The 13826-nt window shown below is 35.6% G+C and overlaps 1 protein-coding gene across 1 annotated transcript; it reads right to left on the bottom strand.

Moving 5' to 3' along the window:
- Positions 1-1844: 1844 nt before the first annotated feature.
- Positions 1845-10359, bottom strand: UGCG (UDP-glucose ceramide glucosyltransferase). Its single transcript, XM_010005468.1, has 8 exons — positions 10192-10359; positions 6771-6873; positions 5760-5861; positions 5324-5436; positions 4427-4605; positions 3895-3981; positions 3297-3486; positions 1845-2084 (listed from the first exon to the last, which is right to left on the bottom strand). Exons 1-8 carry the CDS (start codon positions 10357-10359, stop codon positions 1914-1916), a joined length of 1113 nt encoding a protein of 370 aa, XP_010003770.1. The 3' UTR covers positions 1845-1913.
- Positions 10360-13826: the final 3467 nt, after the last annotated feature.

The raw sequence follows: 13826 nt of genomic DNA, 5'->3' as shown, positions 1-13826 counted from the left end.
GCCTGCAGAAATCAGCATAAAGCTAAGTTGCAAGCTAAGCTTCACATTAGCAGTGCAATGAATGGCATCAAACTTCATGAAACAAAGATAGATACAAATATTGTCAGCAAAATTCAACTATGTAAAAAACAAGATTAAGACCAGAATGGCTTTGTGGATCACAACTAGACTAGCTTTCAGTATGCAACTTTCCTCAGGAAAAACACTTCTTCCTGATTCACGTTAAGAGAATGAAGCATGCATCAAAAGCCTTTGTTCATACAGAAATGTCCATTAAGAAGAGTTCCATGGTATCATAAGGCAAAAGAGATTAAGATGGATGAAGCATTTTGGCCCAGAATATATTTTAATGACACATACATACACATTGTACCTTGTGTAGCATATGACAGGTAAGAGATTGGCTCAGTAAGGTAAAAATATCCATTTTTATAAACACATGTCATTATTGCTAATATGCTACACGTTATCATCCAAGTTTTAAAACTGCTTGGTTGGCATTAGCCTTGTAATTAGCAGCTCACATTCATGGTGACAATATGCTATTCCATATGAAGTAAAGCAGCATAAATACAGCTATGAAAACAAAAGGCTTATGCAGCAACCCTCTCTAGCTTTGCTGTGTTTTTAATTAAAGTGTTTAAAGAAAACAAGTCCAGTTCACCACAAATTAGGAACTCTCACAATGAGAGTGGAAACCAAGTTTCATGTAGCAGGGAGGAAAAAAACACAGCATGCATTATAATCTAGTCCTTTCAGTCATACTACTGTAACACAGAAGTCCAATCTAAAGGCGAGACTAACAGTAGAAGGCAAAAAGCCAAAAGCAGACTTAGTTTGATACTTAATATTACACTTTCAATCAGTAACAGCAAACTCAACCGGCCCTTTAATATATTCACAATAACTACTGCAATTGAGTACTTAATTATGACTAGCATAGGTATGTATGTTCACTTTAAAAAGATATTAAATACTTGCCTCATGAATTTACCTTCTTAAGACATCATATAAGAAAATAGCTCACATGTGAAATGTTTCTGAAATGTATTTCCACCCCCCACTATGTCCCACACATGCACCCCCACCCCATCAAAGCATCCACTCACAGGGAAAAACAAACACCTTTAAAAAAGGATGGAAATATTGCAGGGGACCAGCTTGGCTAGTTATAGCACAGTGCTTAACAAGGTTCAAGACAGAACCAGATCAGAATTGGCCAAAAGATGCCCACAATACATGTCTGATCAGTAATTCCTTCCAACTCAACCTATCAAACTCAGTCCACTTTTGGTTTATTGCAATGACTAAAGTATTTCATATATACATATAAACACAAGACTCTAGATTTACTTCAGTTTGTTTTTGCAAAGCATTTTTACCTTTCCATTCATCTTGTAACATCTGCAGCAACTACAAGAGGTAGGCATAAAGCATTTAAGAGCTTCTCTCCAAGGTCCTGTTACTAGCTCAATTTAGTGAGATAAAACAGAAACCAGATGTACTTCTGTGATTTTACAACATACAGCCTTGTACAATCCAGTTGGAAAATAGCTTGGTGAACCCTGGATTTGCTAGGCTAGGACATCATGGAGTAAGAAGCTGTTCATATCCAGGAGGATACTTCATTATTTATTAAGAGTTTACTGCAGAGTAATCCTACAGAAAGTAGATGTCAGGACCAATTCTCTCAATTTCTATTTGTACATGGAAGTAAGATACCATTTGGCCAAGACTACAGATTTATTTTCACAGATGCAAGTGCCATGCAAAAATAAATTAAACAGATACCAAAACATACAAATAATAAAACTACTGATGGTATATGTTCTTAAAAGTATTTATATAAACAATTTATAATACTTTTCTTCCCCCAATTTCTCCTTTTGACATTCACAGTTACAAAGCTGTGGCTATACATCAAGAATTTCTTCTGCAGTGCCTCCACAACGTAATCTGTAGCGTCCTGTCCTCCACCTAATAGTGGGGTCCCACAAAGCAGATAGGAAAATATAAATTGTCATGGATTCTCTGATGAACCAAGCTACTGCATAATCGAATTTTGAAAAACACAGAGCACCGCCCTAGGAATATAAAAAAAGTATTTAAACATATCAATTATCCAAAAGGAATTTTAAAGTAATTGAAAACATTTGTATTACAGATTTAAGTCTATTCTAAATCTTTCCATACAGATTTATGTAGTAACATTTTCCTGTTCACAGTGTGATTACCCATATTAAACATGAGTAGCTCAGCAAAACAATCAGAAGGTTTGAAAAAAGACTTGTATGCAGAGCAAAAGGCAAGTGTGACAATTGCACTTTTTTCTTTTTGAAGCTTTGTAAAACTATTCAACCAGGTTTTTGCCACAGACCCCAGAAGAACAGCATCTAGACAGATGTCGATTGCACAGGAAAAGTGCTAAGAAAAATGCTGATAGTCTCCCTATTTTTCCACTCTTTTGAGAATTTTCAGCTACATGCAGAGCTGGAGTCAGAAGAGAAAGTGTAGGCACAGAGCTCTTCTACATGCTGTGCACCACAAGAAGAGTGATCAGAAAGGTGACTGTTAAACTGACCTTTTGGAGTTCTACAGAATCAACACAAGGCCTAACTTTTTATTTTAAAAATATTATTTATTTCCAGTACTGTGTTAGGACTACCAAAAGAATATTTTTCAATATGAGGACTATTTGATGTTTGAATGTACATCAAACTTGGATCAGGTTTGGATGGAGTATGATCACAGCAGAAGATAATTGGAATAGTTCCTGCAGCTTAAGAAGAACAAATGCAGCTCTGATTTGCGATGTCTTTCTATATTAGAAGTTTTTGAGGACTTGTTCAAGTGATGGGAAGATTTTATTTTTAGAAGTAGGCTGCAGCTGTCCTTTAAGTCCATTATTAACATATGCACCTCAATAAATAAAAGTGATGACTAAGATAAAATTAAAGAAAACAATGAAATCTCACAAAGCTGCTGTTCTTGTGCTGCTAAAAAAAAAGTTAACATTTCTTGATATGCATATGTAGAGCAAACTGGAAATATTAAGTTTAAGGGGACAGGTACCTAAAGTTTCAGAGTGTAGGCAAAGGCTGGTTTATACAGACAATAAAATTACAACCAAGCACACTTACTCCACGTCATGCTATTATAACTGAAGCTGGGAGACTGAGAAGTAACCTATTATTTCATCTATGCCAAATTTGTTGTTGAAATTTGGTTTAGCTTTTTTGCTGAAGCAGATGGCACTAGTAACTTCAATAACCTCCAAAGAAAATGAAGCTACATACCTGAACACCTTTCAGTTGAATGTAGTCAAATATAAACCATGCCAAGCAGTGACACAGGAAAAATACCATTATATCCCATCTAAACACATGGTGAGCTGCCCATCCAATAACCAGACTGGCAACAAAGCACTCAGAGATTGGCTCACAGATTATTGTGGCGGGCAACATATTTATTCGCAGTTTGGCCCACCTAGAAAAAGACAAACAAATCAGTTCTGACTGTACATTATTCTTTGTGTCCTCTTCCCCCACCTCACCAAATACCTCACCATTGTGGTCTGACATTTGATTTATATCTCAAAGAAAGCACTGCAAAAAAATCTGCCTTTCAAAGGTACTGCACATAGCATTTAAAAGGCACTTAGAGGCTTTTTTAGGGTTTTAAAAATACTAGTATCAGTCATACTTTGGTGGGAAGTCAGTGCCTCCCTCCCAACACTAACAAGAAGAGTGTATCAAGCCATGCATTGGAACTTCAGCATTCTGGACACAAGATCTAATTAGCTTAAAAAATGTATTCCCTCTCATTATGAGGTTATACACAGCAGAAACAGGTGACAGGAGTGGGTGGGAGAGGAAGTAAAGATTAAAATTCTACCTGATCATTCTGGACTGAAATTGAGAAATAGAATATGAACCAGAGTTTTGCATTGCAACTTGTGTGGCCATAGCAAATTTCCAGCCCCTGAAAAATTATTTTATTGTTATTTTTAAAACCATGCAAAAAAAAAAAAAAAAAAAAAAAAAAAAAAAAAAGAGATGCAGAGAACAATTAGAGAACAAACATCAGAAAGTTGTAATAGACTTGGAAAGCTTCTTTGGCATATGTGCCACATTATTACAATGAGCATAAGCAAAAAAATATTTAATGCATTTTATCAAGACTCTTCATTGGAGAAGAGCAAACACCACCTGAGTTAACACTTAAATCAGTTTTTCAGAAACTTGTTTTCTAAAGGAATTGAAAATTACATGGCTTAGTTATAGGACAAAGCATGTATCATAAGTATGTTTGCTTTAAACATATGAGCCTGATCTGAACACCTATACATACAGTATGTACCATGTACTTAAAAAAGATAAAATTACGCTGCATTAAAAGCAGTAAGCTTACTTCAGGGTCATCTTACCGATCAGCTATTGCTTTGGCCATAAAGTAATCTTCAGCAATATATTGTGCAAAAGCTATCAGTCCTCCAGCTTGATCCAAGACATCCTTCCTCATCAAGCATGACATCCCTGTTACACACTTGAAGCCAGTTAAGTGGGCTGAAATATATGACCTGGGATGTGAAGTTCCAAAATAAACCTGCCAAAACAAGACAAGGCTTTTCAAACTTCATATGTATTTATGTGAGTACTACTCTAACAACCTTTCCTCTAAAAAACGTTTGGAAGAAAAAAAATGTGTTAGATGTAGGAATTATGACTGTTATCTGGGAAGATACCACCAACCTAAGAAATTTGTCTACCATAAAATCTGATAAATCTGTTAGTGACACTGGGTGTGTTTCAATCCACATTAAGCTACTGTATTTCATTTGTTATTTAATTTGGAATTTATTGAGGTTGTTATCAGGGAATACATGTATTAAAAATCCATTAAGTTAACTTTCTAATTATTAGGATTCATATAGCATTATGTGATAGCTGACATGCTGTCTCCTTTTTCTTGTAAGAATTAACTGCTTTACTGCATACATGTTCTTAGAAAGTTATTATATACAGAAGCAGGGGAATTTTCTTTACTCAAAGTACTTACAAACAAATAGCAAAGAAAAAAATTCAGATTGTGAGTGGGCCTTCTCAGAAGATTCAGTATGACACAGTAGAATTTTTGAACATTTAAAAGTTAACCTAGATTGTTCGAAGTGTGCCTACAGCTAAAACCAGGTATTTCTTCACTCAAAAGGTGAAAGAGGCAGTACAAAACTTTTAGCCAGGAAGATGTTGCAAAAACAAAACCAACAAAAACAACAAAAACCAACACAAAATCCAAACAAACAATTACATGACATTTCACCCACCTGTTCAAGGGTTGCAGCAAAACCCTGTCTGTCTGCAACATAGGGAAGCCCATGGACCAAGCCTACTTTTTCAGTCATTTGGTTAGCCATGTCAGTCAGTGTGTCTGGAGTTACTAAGTGACAAACAAAAAATGAGACAGTTCCTTGAGCAATTCTGCCAAGAGCAAACTACTGTACAGAGACACTAATTCTCATCTGTTACCAATAACAAAAACATGTATGCTTTGTTGCACAGCATTTTGCAGGAAAAAAGTTTCAGGAAAATAGTGATTAACATGATTATTATGATCAACAATAAATACAATGGGAACAGTTTGAACACTATTTTTAAATAGGATTTTCACCTTTAGAGATCAAACATTTTTATACCACAAAACTGTTTCTCTACAGGGAAGAAGAGCAATATAATACTCAGCACATTACAAACCACACCTACCTCTAATTCCACTGTCACAAATCCATATGAGATCATATTTGGCATCTTCATAGCCAGGCATTAAGTTGTTAATCTTGGGGTTGATGCCAACCTTCTTGCCACCTAAAAAGTACAAACATGATACACAAATAACTTACAGGTTTGTTTTAGAATTCAGACTCAATACCCAAAATATTTAGATAGACTAACTGAAGAACTACAAAAGTTTTCACATCAGTTCTTAAGGTCTACTTTTATGAAAAATATTTACATTTTAATTATCCTTTCATGTCTATGTTTTAGGTCCTACTGTAATTATGCAAAGAATAAAAAAGAAAATATTAAAATGCCTCCTCAAAATGGCACGGTAACAAGAGTATTGTAATTAAAAAGCCATTAGGACTACAAAGTTCATTACATTCTGTAGGATGCTCTCTACCTCTTATTTTTTAAGACTACTGATCATGACTATTGTTCTCTACAGTAGAAGCAGAAAAAATAAGTAACAGAATAAAGTGAGGAACACTTCTGTGTACTGGCAGACATGGTCCAGTTTGGTTCACACCGGAGAAAGACATAACATTCTATTACCTAGTCCTACTATCCCTTCCCTCCTCTAATTCAAGTGTAAACTGAAGAAGGAGCCCTACAGTCCAAGATGATGAAGAAGGATTCCAACCCCTACCATTGAGTGATTCTGTGTGATTGCTGCAGGACCACAAACTCAAATACAGCCACAACTTCAACTCACTTCCTGCACATTCCATTCAGTGCAAAGACAGGATTCAAACCACTGTTTCATTCAGATTTAGAAAGAAAGTTGCAGGGATTGCATGAATCACTCTTCCTAGAGTTTTTCTGGACTATTGTCACAGATTATGACTACAGACTTACTTCCTTACCCCAAACTGATGATTAAGCTACAAAACCAACAAAGGCTGGACAAGATTACTATTTAGTTTAGACTATTAAGCACAAAGACCTAAAAACATTTTACAAGTAAGAATCCCACCTTTAAATTGCACTGCTTACCTATGAACAATCTAGCATCAACATTCGGGTATTTGCCAAGAAGCTTTTTACATACATCAATAGCTGGATCGTCATGATCTTGTACACAGAGTAGTACTTCATACTGGTAAAAAGAAAAATGTATACATACACATATATATTTACACACACACACTTAATATCTATATGGACTAAGGAATAAAGCTTATAGTGTACCCAACTGAAAAAATAAAGAGCACTGTTACCGAGTTAAAAATAAAACCAAGGGGGTTGTTTTATAGCCAAATAAGATTTTTTTTCCATGCACAACCAAGTACTTGTGAAAAAAGAACCAAACCTGTATCCCAATACACTCCTGTTCTGAGTAATATTAAGTCTTCCTGTTATCAGAAAGATTTTGATTAGGCATAAGCAAGACACCCTGCTACACAATTTTCCTTTCCACTTCTATTTTTGTTTACATATGAATCTTAAATCCAATCTTATATTCAATTAAATTACAGCACACAAGATATTAAAGGAATGATGTTATAATACACTTGATTGCATATCTCAGAACTTCACCTTCCTGTTCTTTGTAGACGCATATGTATGCACAACAGAGTTGGAAGACAACCCACAAAGACCAGAATAAGTTCACTTAATTGTATAATAAAGCTAAGCTCAGGAACATGTATGTGCATATGTAATGCACATATATTTTCCTCAACAGAATAATGCTTGAAAAATCAACAATAGGTAAGTGAAAACTGTAGCTTTTTCAGTGATCAAGCTACGTGCTTGTTAGATGTAAGGCACAGAGAATGGGTGAGGACACAGCATTTTAGCATTTTAAGAATTACCCAACATTTTTAGACAGCTTTCCAGGCTTTGATGGAGATATTTCTCTTTCTGCATTAACAGCAAAAATACAAAGAATAAAATTCAGAAAATGCAAGTGTCTGATCAAAATACCTAGAAGCCATTTTTTACACACCAAGACCTAAAAATGTTACCTCATTAAAAACAATTTATTTGGACCTGATTTGACAAAGCAGTTGTAAATAAATGTAAACTAATGTAAATTAATTTAAATAAATACATATTTCAAGAAAAAATGGTATGTTTAAAAACAAGAAACCCGAATGACTTTAATCACATTCAGAATTTTGTGGAAACAAAATCATTAACCACTAAACAGGAATTGGTAAGACTTGGTCTAGCATTACAACGTATGAGACAAACACATCTCTAGTTCTCTAAATGCAAACTCAAAGCCAATTTGCCTAAAGAGTGAACACTATTTGATTTCCATCATTTTACTAGCATGGAAAATGAAATTTAAAGGGCAAAAGACCTGTCTCATTAAGCAGACAGGTCCTTCCACCATAACAGCACAACCTGACAGCACAAACACCCCAGAAATTACTAACTGAGGAACTTATTTAATTGGGTGAGCAATGAAGAACTATCTATAAGAACAACTATTTTGCTAGTAATTAAATAATTAATGTTCAATCCACAGTTGCTGTGGCACATCTATATCCATACCTCTGATATTCCAATATTTTTTAACAGAAAAATTAACAGTAAATAACCTTTGTATGCATTAACCAAGTAAAGAACTACAAAATATAGGACTATATATATGCAAAGATGCTTGTCTACTTAAACATCACAATCAGGTTTATTTGGACGTAAGATAATAGAAAGATATCTGCCAAAACCACAATAAGCACAGTAGGCAAAAACTGTTCACTGATAATATTATGTGTTAAGTCCTGCAGTTTATAAGCTGTTTAACTGGCTTCTAGGCAAGACAAGCTTACTTCACATATTGGATATCACTGTAGAGTATCAGAGAATCAGTACCACTGCAGGTTAAACTTGTTCCAGCAAAGCTGAGTTCAAGATTTTTGTTAAAATTATTTCCTAATAATTTTTCCCCAGACAGCCTAACTTTGAATACTAGGCTACACCATTGTGCTAATTTTTGTGGTGTAGTTAATATCTTAAATGAAGTATTTTTACATTTGGTGTACATAAGTGTTCTCAAACAGTTTGAGGATCTTGCTTGTACTGTATAATCTGTGCTCCGGTAAACTGAAACACTCACATTTCCATTTTCACTCATCTTGGGGAAAAACGTAATTGTCACCGCAGTTACCAGGTTTGTGTAGAGTAGCAACATTTTAAGATTGCCACCCATACGTGTAAGTTACCAGAAGTAAGGGTCAAGACTACATGTCTAACAAGATCCAGCATAACTGTTTTTCTGAATTCTCAAAAAAACTGTATTTGTAGTGAAATATCTCAGCTGCATGCTTTTATGCTCATTATAGTAATAAGATAGCTTAACGTATTGTTGCCACTTATTTGCACACTTTGCAATATTGGCACACACAGCATGCCCTAAGTGTGCTTTAAACTTATCTTGGCCACACTTAATCTTTTCTTGCACTTTGGCTGAGTAAAAAAGATTAACTGTTCATGCCGAATGCTTTTCCAAGGGCCTCAAGCTGCATTAAAGAAAAACTATCCAGCTTATATTAAGCTTCAAATGGTGGGTTTTTTTAATTGTTTTACCTGCCTACTTAGGAGTAAGTTTAAAGCTCCCAGTTGCAAAAGTTAAAGGAAACTTACTGTGGAGTTTACACTTACCTTTAACCTTTTGCAACTAAAGCAGCACTGTCAGAGGCAGTTTCAAGAAGAACTGAGATATATATTTTTTAATTAAAGGTAAATTACAAGTTTTGGAATTCAGGAGATAAGAAGTAGAAAACATAATCCTTTTCCTTTCCAGAGGAGCATACACCAAGTATGGAATGATGCAGCAAGCATTTTCAGATTTGAGTTGCAAGCTCCTTGGAGCAAGGACAGCATCTGACACACTTATCACTTCTATTACAAAGTCAAACAGTGTTCAACAGCAAATGCAAGTATTTTTAACTATTTGTTTCTCAACACCAATAAGTGGCTTGGAGAATATTCTACGTACCAACAACTGGCAAGGTAGGCCACCTCATCATTGAGCTACCCTTCATTAGATGACTCATAATTAATAACTACAATGAAGTTTCAGGCTATCAGAGAAGTGTTCTTTTTTTGAGAACACTACAGAGTATTAGTTAACTGGCGTGGGTGTCTGACCTCTCATATAATCTTTTATAGATTGAAGGGCTTCATACTGCTACAAGCACCCTAATTTGGAAATAATGATTAAACAAATCTTAGTGTAGAGTATGTCTCACCCTGAAGCCCTGGTCATGCTCATTTAAGGATAACTTTTTAAAAAATCAGTCATTTTTGTTTGTGACATGTAAAATGTACAATTATGCATTTTCTGTGGAAAGCAAAAGAATCCAAGACATCATCAGGTTGCATATTTCTACCCCAAGCTCCCGATATGTCTTTTGGAGGCATGGAAAGGGGAAGGAAAAAAGATACTAAATAATATACATACTTTTGGATAATCCAGTTCAAAGAAGGTTTCTAAGTTGTTGATCAGGTTTGGATCCACACCTTTTAGCGGCTTCAGAAGTGAAACACCAGGAAGCTTACTATATGGCTGCTTGTCTGTGGCCTTCTTATTGAGGTGGAGGCGTCTGCAAGGAGGAAGAACAGATACCATTACATAAAGAAAATGCTCTAGAGAATTCCACACAAAATACAGTCAGAACTAAGAAAGCTTGAAAGTTAAAAGTGCTGCAAAATAAATAGTTTTGGATTAAGAAACAACAGGTACTTTTTATATCTGACAGTTGATGAGTCAGAGACAATGCTTAAAAAATCATAAGCATCTTATATAGGTTAAATTCAACCTTATTCAACTTATTAGATATTTCAAATTAATGCATTTTGCATTATGCATTTTGAACAGTAAGAGTATACGTTTTTTCAAACCACACAAGAGACAAAAATTTTCTGCTTTCCTCCATAGCATTAAAACTCACACTATTGTAACCGGATAAACAGAATAAAGCCCACCATTAACTGTAAGCAAGGCAAAAAAAGGAAAGACTCAGGTTCTTCCCATGTATTAAGTTACACAAAACTTAAAAAGCTGAAAGCACATGGGAAACAGTGCATCCTACTGACTATTTTGTTAAGAAACACCTTCAAGAAATGGATACAGATCAATCAACTGTCATAAAAAACCTATAAACTGGACATCATGTTGGGTCAGAAGCATAGCTAAACTGAGAACACAATTCCAAACAGCCTCTAATATTTCAGCAATGAAGATGCAAAGTAAATTGACAATCATGTCACAACTCATTAACAAGAACATGTAATCCTATGTGAATGAATGCAAAATTAAATCCTGAAAGCTTGATGGGCCACTAGACAATCAAATTTCTATCAAGTAAATACATACAATTTAAGTAATGAGAGAAAGTTTTTGCTGGAACTTAAAAATTTCAAATTAGCATATTTATTGCATATTGTAGTTCTCTAACACACACAGTAGTCAGGCTGAAAGAGTATTTTATTGTAGCATGTACCTAATGGTATCCATTCTTATCTTAAAAACTTCTACAGTTCAAAATCTACAAGACACTGCTTAAAAAAAAAACAACAAAAAACCCCGACCAAACCCAACAAAAATAGGAATAGGGTTTCTTCATTAAGTGCTTCATCCCAGTTAAAGGGTAAAAACAAAAAACCAGTCAAGCTCCTAGGAAGCATGCTCCTGAAGAATGTCTCTGACCAACTGAAGTTATTGAACGACAAAGGAGCTCCTTTGAACAAGGAACAAGAAATTCCAAGAGCTCTCTACAGCTACTTTTTTCCTGAAATGGACCAGTGACATCACAGCCCCACAACCATAATGCTGTTACAGAGAGCAAACAATGGGCTCACTAAAAAGGCAGAAGTACCAAGCAGATGATGTCCTTGTACTGTGATTGAGTCCAAGACTGGGCACTGCAGAGGTAAACTGAAATAATGCTGCTGAGCAATTAACAGCCAGGGGACAGTCAGACCAATGTAAGAAAAGCAATAGTTCAGATAGCTACCACAGACAAAGATTTTCCTTACCAATCTCCACAAACACAAGAGCAAACAAAGGTTTTAGTACAAGTAAGAAGGATGAGTCCCATGAACACTACTTTGACCAGAAGAAACAAAGGTAGATAAAGCAAGGGGGGTCAGAAGTACTCAACTTAAAACAGTCTGTAGCAATGCATACAGCTTTGTACAGAGGCAGAAGCCTTGATGAACAGGAAATAAGAGAAGTGACAATTAAATGGAAAAAGGTAAGGAAACAGTATGAAGACAGACCTGAGGCAGAACTGTGATGAAGAATAAGAGCCAAGTGATAAAACTGTAGAATCTTGCAAGGCATCACGTTACAAACCACGCTAACACATAGGATTATGCAGGTAATGGAATTATGTAAGGAACAGCCTACACAGGGTATAAGAGAGGTAAACCCTGGAAAACATGTTTTATCAGGCTTTATTCAGCTATGTAACACCATACACTGAGACTTCTGACAGTACAACTCAGTATGGCAAGATTGCCTCTAACACACTGCTTTAAAATAATATTCCAACTCATGACCTATACATAAAACTACATAAAAGTGGTAGCTCGCCATCCTGGAAGGACTGCAGTATCATGACAATAAGGTAAAGCAACTTCCATGCCAGTAATTGCAATGCTTTGTTAGACTCCATGGAGTAAGAGGCAAACTAACAGTAAATTATCATTCTACAGTGAGAACTAATTGTGAAGCGGCATATTCTGAAGAGGAATTTAGAAGTTAGTGGAAAATCTACTAGAGAAACAGACCAAACATAATAAAAAGCCAAGTTACGATATTCCAAAAAGGCTAACATTTACCATGGAAGTCAAAGTAATTGACTAAATTTAAACATTAACACTGTAGAAGCAGGTATGTTCTAAACCAAGTTGTGAGTTACAGAAAATGCACTGAAGTCTCCAAGGCAGAAGTAAGATGAAGCAATAATTTGATATTTTTGAGCACTAACTTGTCTTTGTGGTGGTTCAGTGCTCTCGAGTCAAGAGCTGTAATCATAGTGGTCTTTATCCTAAAGGAAAGAAATCCTTTCACAACGTTTTTGTCACATACAGAATTTTATAATTTATTTTTTTTTGTACTGAAGTTGCTCAAACCAGTAAAAAATACTAACTATACAGATGTATTTGCTTAATGCATTTTTTTCTACCTCTGCCTAACACAGTAACCAGCAGAAAAACACTACACCAAGGAATGTATAACTTTGAGCTCTCAAACAGATGCTGGCAGAGCTCTATTGAAAGGCACTTTCAGATATCATGTGTGAAAGATCAGTAGGTAGGTTTTCTATAAGCACTTTTGCACCTACATATATTAAATGGATCTGCCTGCAATCCCTAGGTAGTGAAACTGAAACTTCTAAGCAGCCTGGTGCTAGTGTATGCATGTAGGGGAAAAAAGCAGCAGGATGCAAAACAGTGTCATGAGCTTCAGTTCAACTATCCTATTTCATTCAGGAGACGTGCAAAATTTTCTCAGTTGCAGATCCTCAACACAATAACAATTAACTCACAGAAGCAACTGTAAATTAGATTCCTTCCCTCCACAGAGGGAATAAAAAGTTTCCTAAAACAAAATCCAGGCTACTAAATTATAATTGCTCAGTATAACATAGTATGAATTCTTGCCAAACTTTTTTTTTTTATTAAGGCCAAGACTACACTTCTTACCCACATGGGATTAAGGGCAGGAGAGTTTTGTAGCAAAATGAAAAGCTAGCTACAGTAGACACACTGTTGGATCTCTCAGGTGAGATAGTAACACATGCCTTTCAAAAGCAGCTGAAAAACCCTGAAGGCTCTTTATTTGTCCACTTCAACCTCCCCTCAGCACTTACTTTACTTAAAAAATTAACCTGTTAGGGGGAAGCAAGTAATTTTTGGTCAGAAATTCCTAACAGGTAGGAGTTCCACAAGCCACCAAGATAAGCCAGCAGATCATTACCTCTGAAAGAGGCTGTTTTCCTGCTTCTTGAATTTACAAACATTCCCCCAACCACCACAAAGTTTTCATGTTAGTGAGGTGAAGCACCTCACATAGGTGTTTGTGGAGTG

This window comes from Chaetura pelagica, unplaced genomic scaffold, assembly GCF_000747805.2.
Source record: "Chaetura pelagica isolate M959 unplaced genomic scaffold, ChaPel_1.0 scaffold349, whole genome shotgun sequence".
In the NCBI taxonomy this organism is placed as follows: domain Eukaryota; kingdom Metazoa; phylum Chordata; class Aves; order Apodiformes; family Apodidae; genus Chaetura; species Chaetura pelagica.
The sequence above is the reverse complement of the archived record's forward strand: the minus strand, read 5'-3'. Positions and strand labels throughout refer to the sequence as shown.